We start from the raw sequence: 19,526 nt of genomic DNA, 5'->3' as shown, positions 1-19,526 counted from the left end.
ATGACTGACTGCCTGCCAGCAACAGGAGAGATTTTTATTGCTGCCTCTGCAAACCGGCAATCTCGTTGATTCTTATCTAGGGTGCACCATCAGTTCACGCAGGGCGACAGCGGGGCCTAGCCGGCCTAGCCAACCCTGTGTGAGAACTCATTGTGCACCCAAAATATTTCGCATGGATTTCACCAAGGCACACAAACACACACACACAGAGAAACAACAACAACAACAACAACAACAACAACAACAACAACAACGGCCTGGCCTCCTTCTCATGCCTTTAGCAGCAGTTTGGTATGGAAAAATAATCAAGTGAGGCTTTCCATGGAGATCATCTGCAGAGGAAGCTATTTTGTTAAGAAAGCAGAGCAGGGGGATAGTGAACATTATTATTATTATTATTATTATTATTATTATTATTATTATTTATTATTATTATTATTATTAATAATTCTGGGGTGGGGTGTGGTGGAGCTAAAAGCACCATGTCACACTGTAAGTCAAAAGAGCAAAAACTAACCTCAGCATGTGACCTGATATTTTTCATGTAAAGATGTTTAAAGTAATAAGCTTCTTTGTTTGCTTGCTTGTTTTATACCCTGCCTGCCCTTCCCAAAGAAGCCCAGGGTGGCAAACAAGTGATAAAGTGATAGAACAATGAAATGCATTAAAAGCAACTTATAAAGGGCTTCTTGAAAGAGGAAGGTCTTCAACAGGCTCCAAAAAAACCCCAAAAACAGAATTTTAACAAAATGTGCCCAAGCACCTGTCAATAAACCCAGCTTCTTTGCACTCATTGCCCAGAACCCTAGGGAAGGCAGGAACAGTCGTACTTCTTACTGAGCAGTTGAGAATAATGTAATCCCCATTTTCCTCCATATATCCCTGTAAGTAAGCTGGGCTATGGCCTAATTCTATCTGTATCTGTATCTGTATCTGTATCTGTAATCTATCATCTATCTATCTATCTATCATCTATCTATCTATCTATCTATCTATCTATCTATCTATCTATCGTCTATCTATCTATCTATCTATCTATCTATCTATCATCTATCTATCTATCTATCTATCTATCTATCTATCATCTATCATCTATCTATCTATCTATCTATCTATCTATCTATCTATCTATCTATCATCTATCTATATCTATCTATCATCATCTATCTATCATCTATCTATCATCTATCTATCTTTCTATCTAGCTAGCTATCTAGCTATCTAGTAGTGTTAAAATGTAGAGTAGGAGCCTGAACTTACTTCTGGAAGGGGCCCAATTCCTGCAGTGATCTAGTTATCCTCTCAAATATTTGTGTGGCTCTAGTTATCTTCTCAAATATTTGTGTGGGGGAAAGAATGTGGCATGGGGCATCATCCGGGGAGCCAATGCCCCCCCAATTTTAAAGGAGGGGTGCCGCACGAAGTACAATCATAGGGCAAGTTGTCTCCATATTCTTTTCAGGGTTGGGGGGACAGCTGTGAAAGTTCTTAGAGGTGTACCAATGTCTGTCACTATCACCCCTGCCCATTGGCTTATCCTCTCCCCCAAAGCTCAATCCACACCAAAGAAATGTTTGGAGCTCAGTGGTTCCCACGCAAGAGGTCCTAGGTTCAATTCCTGGCATCCCCAGAAAGGTCTGGGAATGTCCCCTGAAACCAAGTACACAGGGCACTAGCCGCAATCCGTACCTGCCCTGTAGTTTCTTGAGAGATAAATTGCTGCTGGACACGTTTCTCCTCGAATCAGCGTCTACCTGATTGGAAAACTTAAGCCAGGCTCATTTAGCAGTTAAACTGAGGGATGCACATTCAAGGCAGTCTTTGCATGTGTGCAGAGGATCGCTTCATGAATAGGAGTTGTTGGGGTGGGTTGCAGGCAAATATGACTTGATAAAGACGGGGGGGGGGGGGGGAGACGACACATGACCTGGCCATATTGTTCAGCTTCTACTCTGTACATACCAGGCCAGTTGAAAGCAATAGGATTCTCAGCAAAACAAGGCAACTCATTAATCTGAGAGCATTCTCCAGAAGTTATTAATACGTAAAGGATTTGTTTTAGCTCTTGTTTGTATGTTTAAATGAGAACAACAACAACAGCAACAAAACCCCTAGAGAGCTCGTGTTTTATGTCTCTGTAGACATGTTTTCGCCCACACTGTTTGCAATGGCCTGTGGCGACAAGCAATGCATATTTACCCGTCGAAATGAAATAATTAATACACGTGCCCTTTTTGGCCTCAAAACTCTTGCTGCTGTTGTGTATCGTAGGCAGGCAGCCAGCCGTCCGACGTGGTCATTTGTTAAGGGCTGGTCCTTGGGATTCTCTCCCATAAAGTTATACAAGGCAGACGGTGGTGTTGGAAAATAGTTTTTATGAGTTGCTCAGCTCTATTATTTGAGTAGCTCTCGGATGCCTGAAAAGGTCACAGGTGGTTCCATGTGCCTTGCCTCTCTTTCTTGGCATAGGGCTGCCAGTCACCTTATTTTTTGGCAATGCTCCTATAGCATTTGTGTTAGAAAACCAACAGGTGAAGTACCCCACTCCCTTGGAGGGGACGGTGTCAGGGAGCCCTCCTGATGGGAGAAGTCAGGGATGATGGGATTTGTAGTCCACCAACAATCCTCCCCATATCTAGGTTAAAAGAGTTTAGCGGTGAAGCTCATTCGCTGACTTTGGCCCAGCTGCTCACTCTCTGTCTTGGCCTAGCCTACCTCACAGGATTGTTGTGAAAATAACATGAGGCCGAGGGAAGACAACAGCCCACCACCTTGAGCTCATTGGAGGAAGGGCAGTATAATCATGTCACACATAATAAATGGATTGCTCTGTTAAAACTCAATCCATATTCCTTTAATCGAGTGACAGCCCATTCGGATGGCCTTGCCTATGGACTGTATTTTAGGTTTTCCACACTCTCAGGGGAGCTACGTTTTCTAACTTGGCACCAGTTTGGTGGAGGCACGCCTCCCTTTTTTTACATTTGGACTTCATAATGAAACAATTATCAGCTTTGCAGGGCATGGAGGGGGATGGGATTATCCTCCGCTCACCTCTGCAGAACAAATTCCCGGTTAAAGGCAAAAGTTGGCAACGCAGCATAAAGCCAAACGTTACATAATATGCAAAGCGGCAATTAGATGACTCTCGTTTTGGAAGATGTACTAGGGGAGATAGTGATGTAATTAAAAGCAGCACTTACACACATAACTACTACCTTACTGAGAGGCATGTTTATTTCTTATCACATGTCTTTGCTGCTCTGGGCTGCTTTGAGAGGAAGGGCTGAGTACAGATATAAAAGATCAATGAACAATATAACAAATTTTTGCAAAAAAAATATCTCCAGGCTCTGAAAAAAATATTAAGGCACAGGTGACCAATTATTTTCTCGCCAATTGGCAGCTTCACACAGCAGCAGTGATGCAGGCTGGGATTTTTGTGTGTGTGGTTCTTTATATTTCTTTACGTTTCGTAAGTTCATTAGTAGCAACAAATGGGTGCCCAATACAAATGCAAATAAGAGTTTTACCCAATGCTAGTGCTACTCTGAGTAGGCCCATGGAAGTTAATGGAAATGGCTTTCTATTACTAACATGAATAACTTAGGTTCCTTAATTTCAGTGGGTCTACTCTATAGCCCAATATTAGAGAATCATAGCAGTCTCAAAGCTTTTAGCTTTGTTTACTACATTTGAGGAGAATAGCTTAGTTGGATCAGTGCTTCATTGGTCTTCAGTGGGTGGGTTGAGGACCCACTATTTCAGCCAAATCTGAGGTGGGTCGCTGTAACAGCAGCACTACCACCGAACAAATCTATGGTTTAAAAGAAAGACAGACAAGAAATGGGTAAAAATATATATGCATGATTGGGTTAAGTGGGTCTGAAAAGGTTGAAAACAGCTGCTCTAGAGCACCAGAAATTATTCTGAAGCAAATTTCCCTATGTAAGTCCCCTTAATTACCTAGCCATTTCCAAAAGAAAGGGAAATGATAATGGGTCTGAAAATATTGCAGGTGCGCAACAGGTACTGGGAACAGGTGGGCCTCTAGATTTGATGGACTGCACACACACCCCTCTCATCCCTGACCATCAGCTATGCTGGCTGGGACTGATGGGAGATGGACATTCAGAGAAGGAGTTGGAATCCAACAACATCTGGAGGGCTACAGGTTCCCCACCTCTGGAACACACAGGAAGAACAGAACACATGACTCACGCCAAGACACACACACAGTCAATGCTCCCAGGACCTCAGCGAAGGGTGACCAGATGTGCGCACGCACGCACACAAGCAATGCAGCTGCGCCTTTAATAGTTGTGTAAAAGAGGGAATTTCAGCAGGTGAAGCTTTCACAACAACCTACACCTGCTTAGGGAGGGGGTAGTTCACGTTCAGCTCACATTTAAAAGCGAACCTACCTATTTCTGAAGCAATGCAAGAAAAGAAAACTATTGGTAGCTGTTCCGATTCAGCAGGTTTTCCCTGCGAAAAATTTGGACTAGCCGTATATTTCGAAAGGTGCAATTCTCTGAATTTTGCAATGCAGTTCTCCAACCAAGTAAATGTGTGCAATATGTCAGGGTAAAAAGTGTGCCTCAAAAGCCATGCATTAGGTGAAAATGACCTTTAAAAATGTGTTATATATGGGGACATTGGTTTGCAGATGTGTGTATATTAGGGAAAACGGCATGCAATAGTGTCTGTTAGGAGAAATTCACACTAAAATGACTTTTTGTTGTTGTTTGTTAAGCAAACTTACGTGGTGAACTGAAGACTGGAAAAATGAGAAACTGAAAGAAACCAAAATAGACAGCTTTGCCCCTTCCTATGCGACCTACTGAAATTCCCTCTTTTAAAGGAGCCGGTGCCCTGTGGGTTTCTGTTTTCCATTGGGCCATGTTGCCTCAGGATTGCCATGTATTCTTTGTCAGGTGCCTCCATGACAGGAATACATTCAGCACAAGAATGCAATGGCATGGGAACAAAGAAATAAATAAGGCTCACCTGTTAAATTTCTGCCTGCTGCACAGCATTAAAGTCGAACTCTCAAAGCACTCTTGTAGGTAGAACTGCATCAGTCGCAGGTGGGCGAAAAAAGTGGCACCTGGAGAGCTTTTCTCCACAGCTGCAAGGCACAGGGACAGGCCTTGGTGACACACCAACCGGGAGGTCAACCCCAAATCCACTCTTCTACTCACTCAAAAGACACCGCACAGACCACACACTTGATGGCGGTTCACCTCCCTGCAGCGCTGCACGCCAACTCGCAAGTGCAAAGAGGAACGCGCTCCCGACTGATGTGATTCACATCTGATAAACCCACGGGATGAGGCCTAATCCTTGGGGCAGAATCCATGTCCCCGCCCCCTTGCCATGCTCTTGCACACATGCAGCATGTACAAGCCCACGCACCAGCACCGAAACTCTCGCCCCGCCTGAGGCTCACCTCTTACAACACCCCTTCAGGTTGTCTAGGCCGGAGGAAGCTTGCAGAAGGCTCAGAGCTTTTTGGCAGGCTGCGTAGGGATCAACCTGTAAACTGAGTGACTCCACACACCCTGGAGGCGGAAAGCATGTTACCGGCACTTGCTTTGTGGTAATAACCACACACATATTTTGATGAAATAATGAGTCTCACACTCTCCCTGGCACCCCTTCGGCTGAAACTGGTTAGGTGCAAAAGGCGAAATCTCTGCCTTAGAGGGTTGTTGAGGAAGCTGTAAAAACATTTCTCTGTGAGGGCAGCCAAAACAAAAGGGGAGCTCCCCGAGAGTATACAGTGGTACCTCAGGTTAAGTACTTTATTCATTCCGGAGATCTGTTCTTAACCTGAAACTGTTCTTAACCTGAAGCACCACTTAAGCTAATGGGGCCTTCTGCTGCCGCCGTGCCGCCGGAGCACAATTTCTGTTCTCATCCTGAAGCAAAGTTCTTAACCTGAAGCACTATTTCTGGGTTAGCGGAGTCTGTAACCTGAAGTGTATGTAACCTGAAGTGTCTGTAACCTGAGGTACCACTGTATCTATAAACAAAGGTTACAGGAATCTTTCCCCTCCCCAAAGGCTGCTGGATCAGGCCAATGGCCCATCTAGTCCAGCATCCTTTTTTCACAGTGGCCAAACAGAGGCTCATGGGAAACCCGCAAGCAGTTTTTGAACACAAGACCACTCTCCCCTCCTGTGGTTTCCAGCAACTGGTATTCAGAAGCACTGCTGCCTCCAGCTGTGGCAAAAGAGCACAGCCGTGGCTAATAGCCATCGATAGCCCTCTCCTCTGTGAGTTTGTCTAATCATCTTTCAAAGACCAATGCGACTGGTATAAAAGGTGATTAATTCACCTGTAAAACGGAGATGAGAGAGAACCATTGGCTGCATGACAACAATAAAAATTTCCCCAAACGCTTCAAACTGTTCAGATGAGATCTGGGTTGCATCCTATTTCGTACTTCCATAAACAAAACAAAAAGGGAAATTCCTCTTGGAGTCCAGGGCAGAACATTCAATATTTGGCAGAGGCACCCTCAGATTTAGGGGAGCTCCTATGTAAGATGTCTTCATTAGGGCTTCCTCCCTTCCTTGTGGCTGACCCCAGTCATGCTACTACACCCAATTTATACCACTGGTCCAGAATAAGAGAAGATGTGGGGGCTGCTGTTTCTTCCCCTCGCAGGGTCGACATAGGAAACAGGCCTTGTACTGAGTCAGGGAATTGGTCTATGTAGCTCAGCATTGCCTACACTGACTGGCAGCAGCTCTCCAGGGTTTTTCAGACAGGCGATGTTCCCAGCCATGTCATGAGATGCCAGGGATTGAACCAGCGACCTTCTACATCAAGAATGGGCTGGTGCAGGAGCCATATACAATTTTACCCCCCTCTGGCCTCTCTGTCTAGCCCTCAGAAGTCTCCCCAGACCTCCTATCCTGAGTAGTTTCACCTAGCCGGAATGTGTCCTTAAACTGTTGCAGATCTGTGTAGAAATTTAGGACCAGTTTGCCAGCCAGATTGCCTTACCACCACACGTGTCCTCTCTCAACTGCTTCGGTTGATGGAATTGGCACTCCTTTGGGTTCCACATTTGTAAGGCCTCTGGCAGGCAGGATAGGCTGAGGTCACCCAGTGAGCTTCGTGGCTGTGTTGGCATTTGAATTTAATTATATAATAATAATTTATTATTTATACCCCGCCCATCTGGCTGGGTTTTCCCAGCCACTCTGGGCAGCTTCCAGCAAAAGATTAAAAATGCATCAGACCGCATTTGAACCATAGTCTTCCAGGTCCCCATATCCAGCACTCTAAGCCCTGCACCACACTGGCTCCTCACAGCACGGCCAGCGGTCAGGGATGATGGGAACTGTAGTCCAACAACATCTTGAGGGGAGCGCATTACTCTGCCTGCAAAATAGGGAGTACAGGATACTGTTTAATTTATGGGTCAGCAAACTAAAGCCCACGGGCCAGATCAGGCCCAATTGCCTTCTAGATCCAGCCCATGGGTGGTCCAGCAATCCAGGCAGCCAGGCTTGGGGGTCAAAAGTGAGGTGGGCAGCTGCTCAAGACAAGCCCCTTCTCCATCTGTCGTGCACATCAATCTTTTCTTCCAGGGTGGGGAAGAGGGAAAAGGAGCCACAGTTCGGATTTCCACCATGGAGCTGCCGGTGACTGACCTCAGGAAGGGCAGTTGCGGCAGCAGGGGCTTAAAGCCGCCTCAGGAGCAATGCTCGCCGGTATCTGTGGTGGCAGTGCTCCCCGCCAGAGGAAGTGGGGAGCGCCTGGGCAGCTGCACTCCAAAGCAGTTCTGCGCTCTGCTGGGGAGGCCACTTGTTAGCTACACGGTGCGAGCCATGGAAAGGTAAATAGCCGCTGCTGCCTCATCTTCCCTCACACAGAGAAAAGAACATTTTTGCTTGAGCGGTGCCGGCTTGACTTAGCATGGCCAATGGCTTTTCCCTTCACCCACACATGTGCACACGTTCTCCAGGGCTGACAGGAATGGCACACTTACCTCAGCCCCCCACCCCGCCTTACGAGAAACACAATAACTGTCAATGCATAAAACACAAAGGAAGCAGTGTGGATGTATGAGGGAACACCCCCCCCCAAAAAAAATCACATTTGGGCAACATTGGGGTTGGTGACAATAAGGGTTTTTGCCAAAAATGTGGGTCATAATCATGGCAACGTATAGTCCGGCCCCCCCACAAGGTCCGAAGGACAGTGGACCAGCCCCCTGCTGAAAAAGTTTGCTGACCTCTGGTTTAATTCTTCGTTGTGTGTCAGAGAGTTTAAAACCCACAGTGCTGTTTCAGGAGGCGGTATAGCCAACAATAAAAGGCTACATATATTTAAAGAACCCCCAAGAATCCTGGGAGTTGTAGTTTAGCCCTGGCAGAGCTACATTTCCCTTCACCCTTAGCAACCCACAGGCTTCTTTGAAGGAAACCATGTTCATGTATGCAGCCAGAATTAATGGGGAAATGCTGAAAGTTTGTGATCCAGAAGAAAAGTGCCGAAACCTCACATATCTTCTACTCCTTCTGTGTTCCCAGAAAACTGCACCAAATGTGCATGTTAATGGGTAAACAGTTCTGCCCTGAGAAAGCTTTCAAGCTATGCCACAGAGCAGGTATAAACCTGACAATGCCCACCTCCTCCTTAGACATGCCACTTTCCCCCTCTGCCCCACGTTTTGTGTGTGTGTGGTAATGAGTCACTGGAATGTTGAAGGAGCCGAGTTTTAATTCTGACCTACGTGGCTGTAGCATTGGAGAGAAGAAAACGAGGCCATCTGCAAAGAACAAACTGTCCCGCGGCCCGTCTGCAGTGCAATGTTTTCAGAAATGCTGATGGACTTGTCCCTTCGCTGGTGTGCCAGCTGTGTGTCACAAGGAAGTATTGGGCAAGGTATTGTAAGGGACATCCAATTTTTTTTGGAACGCAGATGATGTCCTCAACCCAAATTGTTTTCATTAACATACTTGAGAGACGCTGTTCCAAAAGATGAAAGAGCCTTTATTATAAGAACCATTATTGCGTATGGTTTGTAGCAACAAGGATACTTTATGCCAAGTACTGGAGGGGTGGGAGGAGAAACAAAGGGGTATATGAAGTATATGGGAGTCTGTAACTTCAAGCAGGACACTTTGGGATAATGTAAGAAGGAAAAGAATGAGCCCTGTTTAATAATAATAATAATAATAATAATAATAATAATAATAATAATAATGCCCTGCCCATCTGGCTGAGTTTCTGGGCACCTTCCAGTACAAATAAAAACATAATGTCAAACATTAAAAACTTCCCAATATGGGGCTGCCTTCAGATGTCTTCTAAAAGTTTTGTAGTTCTTTACCTCCTTAAAATATATTGGAGATGACTGCTAGTGCTAACCCTTTTCCAGTTTTGTAAAGCCTGTAATTCACCAGAACTTACACTGGTTCCTGTTTTTATTTTGCACTGATATGTGTTTTACCCCAGATAATTCTCTCCACCCCCCCACACTAATTTTACCAGAAGTATACACTTACACCTACATCCACGTGTGTGTGTGCGCGCGCACGTGCATGCATAAGAATTTAAGAAGAGCCTGCAGGATCAGGCCAATGGCCCATCTAGTCCAGCATCTTGTTCTCACTGCAGCCAGCCAGATGCAGAGGGCAACTGCAGAGGGCACAGCATGGCTATCATAGCTAGTAATCACTGATCTCCTCCACGAATTTATGCAATCCTCTTTTAAAGCCATCCCAGTTGGTGGCCCTGACTTGCCTCCTGGGGGAGCAAGTTCCATATACAGTGGTACGTTGAGTTACATACGCTTCGGTTTACAGACTCTGCTAACCCAGAAATAATACCTCGGGTTAAGAACTTTGCTTCAGGATGAGAACAGAAATCACGTGGCGGCAGCGGGAGGCCCCATTAGCTAAAGTGGTGCTTCAGGTTAAGAACAGTTTCAGGTTAAGAACGGACCTCCAGAACGAATTAAGTTCTTAACCCGAGGTACCACTTTATACGTAAGTATCTTCGTTAACTTATTTGTTAACTTTATTTGAAAGCAATAAAAAACGAAGTGCTCCTCTTTCCACCTGCCTTCTCTCCCCCAACTCATCTCAGTTCCTCTCTGCGTTTATACTCCAGGTCAGGGGTCAGCAAACTTTTTCAGCAGCGGGTCAGTCCACTGTCCCTCAGACCTTGTGGGGGGCTGGACTATATTTTGAGGAAATAAATGAACGAATTCCTATGCCCCACAAATAACCCAGAGATGCATTTTAAATAAAAGGACACATTCTACTCATGTAAAAACACGCTGATTCCCGGACTGTTCGCAGGCCGGATTGAGAAGGTGATTGGGCCGGATCCGGCCCCCGGGCCTTAGTTTGCCTACTCATGCTCTAGGTGTTTCTGCCCCCACCCCCATGCAAATCCCCTTGTTCTCTTTATGGCCCATTGGAAAAACCAGTCCGGACAAAAAGTTTTCCGAGACTGTTGAGGGAATTCCCCTATGATGCAAATGAAGCTGGCGAAGAGGAGATTAAAGAGCCCTTTTCCAGAGGTGTAGCCCTGTCCTAAAGAGGGCACGCCCATACTTATTTCTCATTCCGTTCCCAGATCTCAGGCCAGAACCTGGGCACATTTCTGTCCCCAGCTCAGCCGCCTCCATCGTACTCTGCTCCTTCCTCACGTTTTCCAGAGGCTGAGCTCTCCAGTCACATAGAAACACAGAACTTGAAGAGACCCCTGAAGATCATTGCCCCTATCACCTTACTTAAAATTCCATGATCTCTGAATATAGGAGAAAAGGAGGATATTATTCATGGCTGCATGCCCACCAGTCTGTAGAAGAGCATTCAAAGCATATCCACACACACACCCTGCCACCACCACCAAAAAAAAAAAAAGTTTATTCTTCACAGACCTATAATTCCCAGCACCCTTAACAAACTACAGTCCCCAAGTTTCTTTGTAGGGGACAAAGATATGCTTTAAAGGTCATCCTCAGACCCTGGAAAAATGCCACATATAAAAAGCTTCCTGTCTTTTCCAGCCCCACATTCCATAATCTCTAGCTTTTTAGCGACGTAAACATTCCCAGCAATGTTCAAGGTGCTGTAAAAGGGGAAAGGAAAAAAAAACTTGAATGATTCAGCCTGAATTTTTCGGTTCCTTGGACCAGTTACATCTGGCTTTGACTTCTGCCTGCCCTCTCCTCCTTCAGTAGCTCAGGCCGGGCTATAATTAACCTCACCAGTTTCCACGTGGGCCAAATTCCCCAGAGGTCAACACTCCAGCTACAGGTTCTTCATTAGGCTAAGGAAAGCCCCCCAGTCTGAACAGGCCCAACAGGTGAGAGACTTGAGTTTGGGACCCCGCAGGGCAGTTACTGAGCAACTCAGCAATGCCGGGAGTATTTAGGAAGAGCTTTATTGTGGGGCGAGGGGGAGGGTTAGCTGTGGGGGGTGGACTGTCCTATGGGATTTGGATATATGCACGCTGCCTTTTCCCCAATTAAGCTCTCAAGAAAGGCAGGTGTCTTAACCGCATCTCAGCCTAAGGTTTTGCAACTTAAGCGCCTACGGCAGTTTTCTAAGAATGTACCAGGTGCGAAAGCACAACACAAACGGACATCCAGCCCTCCTCATCGCAAACTGAGTCATACAACACACTCATGCATGCACAACACATTACAGCAACACAGGTATGTCCCTGAGGAGACACCACAAAAATGCCGCGCTGGCTAGAACATTGTGATCACTCTGGCTTCCAAGAAATTTGCACACAGCTTCACTGCATGTTCTCCAATTCGGATCACACACACATCATGCAAGTACAACATGCACACTCTTTGCAGCTGTAATTAAAGCACACATGCTTTTTATGCACCATCTATATAACACCCACCCACCCACACCGCCAAAGGTTTTCCAATGTTAACTACAGGGAAAATGAGGGTGCTAGAAGGCAAGCTGGCAGCAGGGCTAGTTTCCCCTTCCTTTTCCAGCCATTCTTCTCATTTGGGAGAGAGACACATGGTGATTGAGAGAAATGGACGATCCTGCCATGTTACTGGTGTCAAAATAGATTCAGTTTTCCACTGAGGCAGCTTTGGTCCACAACACTGTGTTGGGAGGCAACCACCTTAGGTTCAAGGATGGGTTTCAGGGGGCTCAGCAGTTTAATAATAATAATAATAATAATAATAATAATAATAATAATAATAATTTATTTATACCCTGCCCATCTGGCTGGGTTTCCCCAGCCACTCTGGGTGGCTTCCAACAGAACACTAAAGTACAATAACCTATTAAACATTAAAAGCTTCCCTAAACAGGGCTGCCTTCAGGTGTCTTCTAAAAGTCTGGTACTGTAGTTGTTTTTCTCTTGGACATCTGGTGAGAGGGCGTTCCACAGGGCGGGTGCCACTACCAAGAAGGGAACTGCCAGAAGGCCCTCGGCACTGGATCTCAGTGTCCAGGCTGAACAATGGGGGTGGAGACGCTCCTTCAGGTATACAGGACCGAGGTTGTTTAGGGCTTTAAAGGCTCCTGGCTGTAGTTTTCTATTAGAGAACAAAGCTGTGAGGCAGGCCTGCTTCTCCATTAGTAGCTTGTTGCCTCAGGTGCAGTGGAGAATACCGGTTTTGCCAATATTGAAATAGTAGTCAGTTGTGCCAGTTCAATTAGATTCTCCACATGGAACAGTACAGACGCCATTTTATCCTTCACCTCAGGCAGCAAAATGTCTCAGTGAGGAGACACGGGACACATTCACACCATAGATATAAAGCAGGGGTGCCATTTACCGGAGCCGTGGGTCTCCTCCCAATATATTTAAGAAGATTTGGGATCCGTCCCCCCAAATCCCATGGAAATCCTCAAAAGGACATGCCAGGATGAAGATGCTTGGCCCTGTCGTGTCCTTTTGAGGATCGTCAAAGGGACGCATGGGGCTAAGCATCTATGTTCTGCACATTCCTTTCACAAAGCTAAGGCAGCTGGTAGTGGGTCGGTGAGGGATGGTGGGCTGAGTCAGCCTGGCCAGGTTGGGGTGTGTGTGTGCCACATGTGTGACGTCATGCATGTGCAATGGGCCCCCACAATGTTGGGTGCAACTTGGCGCCTATGATATAAAGCCCAATGGCATCACTTTAGACAGTCATGGCTTCCCTGTCGTCGTCCCCACAGAATCCTGGGAGATGTGGCTTGTTAAGTGTGTTGACAGTTTGTTAGGAGAGCCCTATATGCTTCCCAGAGCCACAATTCCCAGAGTGCTTTAACAATCAGTACAGGGAACTGATTTTCCTGCAGAGCCCAGAACCTCCATGGAGGTAGGGAAAGGCTTGAAGAAGCCAAGTGGGGAGATGGAACCAGAGGTGAGAGTGAATGAATGGGAGGGTTTGGTTTTGCTACCTAAAAACCAGGCGCTGCCTTTGCAAATGGGATCCGACTCACCCACCTGGAGTGTGCGTTTGCAACCCCGACCTTGCCGCAACATGAATGAGTCTCGCAAGTGAGCATGCTGACCTCTTCTTTAAAAGCTTAGTGGGTGGAGCATGGAGAATAGTTTCCGTCCATTTCTGAATTTCTTGCTTGCTCTTGAACTCCTGAACCGTGACTCCCGAGTCTAGTGTCTGCTGCTATTATTTCTCTGAACTTATAGGCAAGTAAGAGCCTCTGTTTGGGGGCAGGACCCAGGACAGTTAAGGGCACTGGGAACTGTAGCTCCGTGAGGGGGTAAACTACAATTCCCAGGATTCTTTGAGAGGAATGTTCTTTTAATGCATGGTGTGTACACAGCCTTAGACAACTATTTTAGAATATTTTACACTGGAAATCTTTATTATTTTTTGGTGTGAGATATTATCATGGTCGCAGCTGTCGGGAAAAGAAGCTCTGTCACCACACAAGCAATTGCGGTGTGGACTGTGGTAGTGTTTTAAATTTGGGTTACTTGAGGGCGTGTTTTGGGATGCAGCTGTGCATCTCCGTCTCCAGTTCTACGGCTTTCCTTCACCTTCAGAAAGTTCTCCTTTCTTGCAACACAAAGCCCATGGCTTGGATCGGACTCCCTCAGAAGGTGGTGTGGTGGCCTCTCCTTCATTGGAGGTTGGATGGCCACCTGTCATGGATACTCTAGCTGAGATCCCTGCATTGCAGGGGGCTGGACTGGATGACCCTCGAGGGTCCCTTGCCCTCTGCAGTTCTCTGATTCCCCGGTGCTGCATTGCCTTATGATTTCCATTCCTTCTCTTCCCACAGGTCAGTCTTCTTTTCAAGAGGCGATGTCATGCACCGGCAGCCCCTCAGAGGGCGCTGTGGGGCAGCAGCTGGAGCTGCGGAATGAGGGCCACGCCGATGGGTTCTTTGCTGTGGCTCAGCAGCTGAGAGAACAGCGCCATCTCGTGGACGTGGTTGTCACCCTGGGCCTAAGGGACTACGACACCCACAGTGCTATCCTTGCTGCAGTGAGCTCGGTCTTCCGGCAACGCTTGGAATGTGGGGAGCACGGCACGGTGGAGCTGGATGGCATGACCACACCATGCGGCTGGGAGGCCATCTTGAATTTTGCCTACACTGGGGAGCTGGAGGCCACACCGGAGAAGGCTGGGGAGATCTTGGATGCCGCAGAGGCCCTGGGCGTCCCTCGCGTGGCCGAGATTTGCAAGGCAGTGTTGATTGGGATAGAGGCAGAGGACAGGCTGAGTCCAGAGGATGAGAAATGGGAGACACTGCGGGGCCTGGAAGAGCTTTATGAGAAAGGCATCGGCTGGGACCTGGAGCTTAAAGCTGAGGAAGATATCTATCAAGGTGAACAAGGCAGAGCTTGAGGGGAAGCCCCACATACTGATAGGAAAGGGATCAGTGAGGTGGGATGGAATGGGAAGGCTAGATGTTTTGGGTTGGGGACTATAGGTTCCTAACTGAGATATGGCTGTTGGGTCCCCTGATCTCATCTTCCCTCCTTCCAGTTCACCGACTAGCCTTGGCCTGCGGCTGCGAGTTCTTCCACGGCATGTTCACCAGCGGCATGAAGGAATCCCGCCAGGCGGACGCCCCTCTCTGCACACGCTTCACCTCAACTGATCTGGGCCTGGTCATCTCCTTCGTCTACTCGGGAACGCTGGCAGGCGGATGGGACAACCTCTTTGATGCTGCCCAGGCTGCCCTCCAGTATCAGGTCTCCGGCATCTTGGAACTCTGCCTGGATTTTTTCCGCCACAAGCTGACTCCCGAATCCAGCTTGGATGTCCTCTCTTTCGCACGTGCCTACGGCCTTCATGATCTAGAAAGCGCCGCCGAGAACTTTGTGCTGAGGAACTTTGCTCACGTCACGAGGACGCCCAAGTTCCTGGACCTTCCGGCCAGCCAGCTTGTGCACTTCCTCAGCTCTGATGCCCTCTATATCCTCAATGAATTGGAGGCCTTCCAAGGAGCCGTCCGATGGCTGGAAGCTGACCGGGAAGGACGGATGGACCGTGCAGAGCAAATCATACGTTGCATCAGGTTCCCTCTGATGTCCACCCGGGAGCTCAAACAGGTTCGCGCGGTAGAAATGATGGCTTCCCCAGGCCGGCTCTATAGCCTCATGGTCGAGTCCTTAGCTAGCATCCCGCCAGGCCCTTCCAAGCTGGAGCAACTCCCTTGCCGGGTGAGGTACCCAGAGAAGGTGATCGCCATCAGCGGAGGAGATACTCTGGCAAAGAATATGGCCACTCGCAGCCCTAGCCGGGACTTATGGTTCGCCCACCGGTTCATTAGCAGCATCGGATTGGTCAAGCAGGTTGAGTGGCGTCGTCTTGGGGAGCTCCCAGAGGGGGCACGCTTCCGGCATGCTGTGGCAGTCAAGGACAACGTGATGTACATCTTTGGGGGAAAGGACTACTATGGAACCAGGGACACCATGTGCTCAGTGTTCAAGTGAGACGAGGATTCTTGCCTTTGGAATTAGAGTGGGTGAGAGGGAAAGAACCAGGTGGCAAGTTCCGCGATGTGAGAAGAGTTGTGGGTGGGGCATGGGAAGGATAAACAGGTCTTCAGAATCAGTATTTCAGCTGGGAGATCATCAGTACAGTTGCGTAGGCCAGAGTGGAGGTGGATGTTTGGAAAAGTAGTCTATTGAACAGGGTGATAAGGGGGTGAAAGAGGGGTGGGGGGGAAAGCAGATGTCAGAGAAGGCGTGCAGCAGTCAGAATGTCCATAACTGGTGCTGGCCTGACCTGCAGAGTTTTATAGGGCTCTCTAGCCAATCAGGGCTGGGAGCCAATCAAAGCCTGGTACACAGGCAGTGAGAAAGATTAGAAGATCCCCTTGAGTCTCAGTCCTGATTGGCTGCAGCTTCCACCACCACCACCAGCCCCATTAGGTTTTGGCCCATCCCTGGGTTCCAGTAACATATGCCCTGGATGTTAGTGACTGACTGGCTCGAGAGAATGAAAAATAGATTGTTGGTGTGCTGCCCTTCTAGCAATCCATTGCTCTCTGATCAGGCTCCTCAAACAGGAAGGGACATGTTGCCTTTGGCAGCATCTGGCTCTCCAGAAATTTGACATGGATGTTCTAAAGCCACTGTGGAAAAGGTGGAAAGATTTGAAGGACAGACAACATAATGAGGGATGCTTCTGAACCTTTAATTTTAGGAACAGATTCAGAGTTGCGGGGATGTGGGGTTGCTTCCAAGCTCCACCTTTGTTCCCTGACACTCCCCTCTTGCAGGTTCGACCCTCTCTGTGGGAGTTGGGAGCGGTTGGCCGACATGACAAGTCACCGGAGCTATTTCCAGGTGCTCTACCAGGATGGCCTTTTCTATGCCCTGGGAGGCAGCTCCAACGACGCCTACTGCCTGGATACAGTGGAGTGCTATGACCCCCAGACCAATGCCTGGAGGTGAGGAATTGTGCGTTGGGGAGGGGCCTTTGTCAAACCTCACCTGGAGTCCAGTATCGGGCGCAGCGTTTTCATCTGCATATAGACACATGGAACGGGTTCAGAGGAGGGTAACCATCAGGAAAACAAGTCCAAGAGTGAAGGAACTGGATAAATTTTAACCCGGGGAGTAAAAGACTGAGGTGGGACCCAGGTAACAAATGATTGGGGGGGGTGTGAGAGAGTGACAAAGTAAAATATTGGAGCACAAGTTTCTCAGGAGCACAAAAAATGACAACAATAGTGCCTGTACATTTTGCCTTAATTTTCAGGTTGTACAGATGCTAGAAACTTAGGATACACTTTTAAAGTGGCATCACATCACTTTACACAGTTGTGGCTTACCCTAAGAAACCCTGCGAATTGTAGTTTCCTAGAGAAGTTAGACTGGCTCCCTCCTTGTGTTCTTCCGCCAGCCGATGAAGACCTTCATATTCCAACACGCTTTGGGGAACTGACTGTTTCTGAGGAAAGGGCTGGCCCTGTGATGCTCCTATTGTTGCTGTGGTCGGGGGACCACCTCTTGCCATTATGAATGCCATGGTTTAACTATGTGTTGTGTGAATAATATACATTTCCTCCCTGTTCCTTCCCACTAGGCCGTGTGAACCTCTGCCCGCTCCGCTCTGTGGCCATGCAGCCTGCATCCTGGACGGAGTCATCTACGTCTCTGGGGGCAGTGATGGCTCGTGCCGCTGCCAGTCCTCCCTGATCCAGTACCGTCCGGGCGCAGCGCCCATCCCGCTGGCCATGATGCGAGAGGAGCGCGCAGGCCACAACATGGAAGCTATGGGTGGGCACCTCTACGTGGCGGGAGGCCTGCGATGGCGGGATGGACACGGGGGCTACGCCGACCAGCTGGCCTGCGAAGTGTACAGCCCGGGCCTGGACGTGTGGGCCGCTCTTGCCCCTCTGCCACAGGCCCACGTCATCGCCGCCTCCGCCGTCTTGGACGGAGAGCTCTACATCATGGGAGGCTACAGCCACAACACCTATCGCGACACCCACCTGATCCACTGCTACAACCCGACCCATGACCGCTGGGTCAGCGTCGGGACGCTGCCTCAGGCTTACGCAGACCTCAGGGCCTGCATCTTAGAAGTTCCTCCTTCTCTGAGGAGCAAACAGCCTTCGCCCTTAGATACGGCTAGTGTAGAGATCCCTGCTGATTCTTCGACAGAGTTGCCGTATCAGTACTCCTGAGACGCCTCCCCGGTTTTCTGTGGAATCAGCTGCACAGCTTTAATAGGGGCAGAAACTCTAGGAATGGTTCGCACATGCATGCGTGATTTCTCTGTGCTTATGCATCAGGGACAGGGGGAGCTGGCAGTCCTTTGCACATTAACTGGACTCCGGCTCCCATTAACAGTAGCCAGCATGGCCAGGTGTTGAGGATTATAAGAGCCGTAGCCTAAAAGGACCGCTAATGGTTGCCAGGGTACCCACCTTCTATAATGCTTGCAAAAAGTCCCAGTGATTATCCCCTCAAAAAAACCCCAACAAGGAACAACACAAAGTTCTGTCTTCCTGCTCAACTTGTGGCTGAGCTTCTCCTACATTGAACGCACCCCTTAAATGTGCTCACATTTCATTGGATGCTGAGACTTGACACCCAACCTCTGTTCTGAACTGAGCTTCCCTCTCAGAGTGACTGTGACGGTGGCTGGTGTAGGTGATGTGGCAGCCATTTTGAGTCATCTCACCTGCCTCATGGTCCCCAAAAGGTTGGCAATACCTCATTTCCACACCCCTGCTGTATACTTCAGGGACTAGAGGACCCTCAAGGTCCTTCCAACTCTACAGTGGTACCTCGGGTTACAGACGCTTCAGGTTACAGACTCTGCTAACCCAGAAATAGTACCTCAGGTTAAGAACTTTGCTTCAGGATGAGAACAGAAATTGCGTGGTGGTGGCGCAGCAGCAACGGGAGGCCCCATTATCTAAAGTGGTGCTTCAGGTTAACAGTTTCAGGTTAAGAACAGACCTCCAGAACGAATTAAGTTCTTAACCTGAGGTACCACTGTACTGTCCTATGATTCGATGCGATAGACATGGCTCGCTTGAAAAAACACTGCAAGGGAGGCAATGTGAGAATTCTGCCTGAGGTGTTAATACCGTTTGATGCTGCAGTTACCAAGAAATAACCATGACTTGTGTGAACCAGCCTGGTGTTTCTAATGGAACCACACCAAGCAAAAACCAAACGGCAGCAGTGTTGTTTTTAAACCACCACTGCATTTCCACTATGCTTGGTTAAAGCTGCATCTGTTGAGTTTCTGCCTGTTGTGCAGAAAAGGCAAGCATTTCTGTGAGGAACAAGCAGAGAGGCAAAATGCTGTGGGCGAGGGTGGGGTTTCCCCCACTTCCTTCAATGTGATGAAGTTATCAGAAGGAAGAGTTGAATTCTTCAGCCTTGATTGGGGTGGAATCTTTTCGACTGGCAGGCCTTGAACTCTGTTAACACCCCTTGCTTGACTGCCTGGAGGAGAAAGAGGGTAATATTTAGATTCGATGCCGCACCCACTTAGACCCTGCCTACTGCTGCCCCCTCAGAAGAGAATGCAGCCCACCCTCTGAGAAAAGCTCACCACCCTCTGTGCTAGATAG

At 48.2% G+C, this 19,526-nt stretch overlaps 1 protein-coding gene across 1 annotated transcript; it reads left to right on the top strand.

Moving 5' to 3' along the window:
- The first annotated feature begins 11,269 nt into the window (after positions 1–11,269).
- Positions 11,270–18,548, top strand: KLHL33 (kelch like family member 33). Its single transcript, XM_028703185.2, has 5 exons — positions 11,270–11,343; positions 14,256–14,804; positions 14,966–15,914; positions 16,710–16,880; positions 17,519–18,548. Exons 2-5 carry the CDS (start codon positions 14,279–14,281, stop codon positions 18,120–18,122), a joined length of 2,250 nt encoding a protein of 749 aa, XP_028559018.2. The 5' UTR covers positions 11,270–11,343; positions 14,256–14,278; the 3' UTR covers positions 18,123–18,548.
- The last annotated feature ends 978 nt before the right edge of the window (positions 18,549–19,526 follow it).

The sequence above is a fragment of the Podarcis muralis genome, chromosome 13, assembly GCF_964188315.1.
Source record: "Podarcis muralis chromosome 13, rPodMur119.hap1.1, whole genome shotgun sequence".
Lineage (NCBI taxonomy): Eukaryota > Metazoa > Chordata > Lepidosauria > Squamata > Lacertidae > Podarcis > Podarcis muralis.
This window is presented reverse-complemented; position numbering and strand designations above follow the sequence as displayed.

Bases quoted from the DNA above. Each gene is read 5' to 3' on its own strand.
- KLHL33 (XM_028703185.2), top strand. From the start codon at position 14,279: ATGTCATGCACCGGCAGCCCCTCAGAGGGCGCTGTGGGGCAGCAGCTG. The intron at 14,805-14,965 runs GTGAACAAGGCA...CCCTCCTTCCAG, and splicing joins TGAGGAAGATATCTATCAAG to TTCACCGACTAGCCTTGGCC. The intron at 16,881-17,518 runs GTGAGGAATTGT...CCTTCCCACTAG, and splicing joins CCCCAGACCAATGCCTGGAG to GCCGTGTGAACCTCTGCCCG.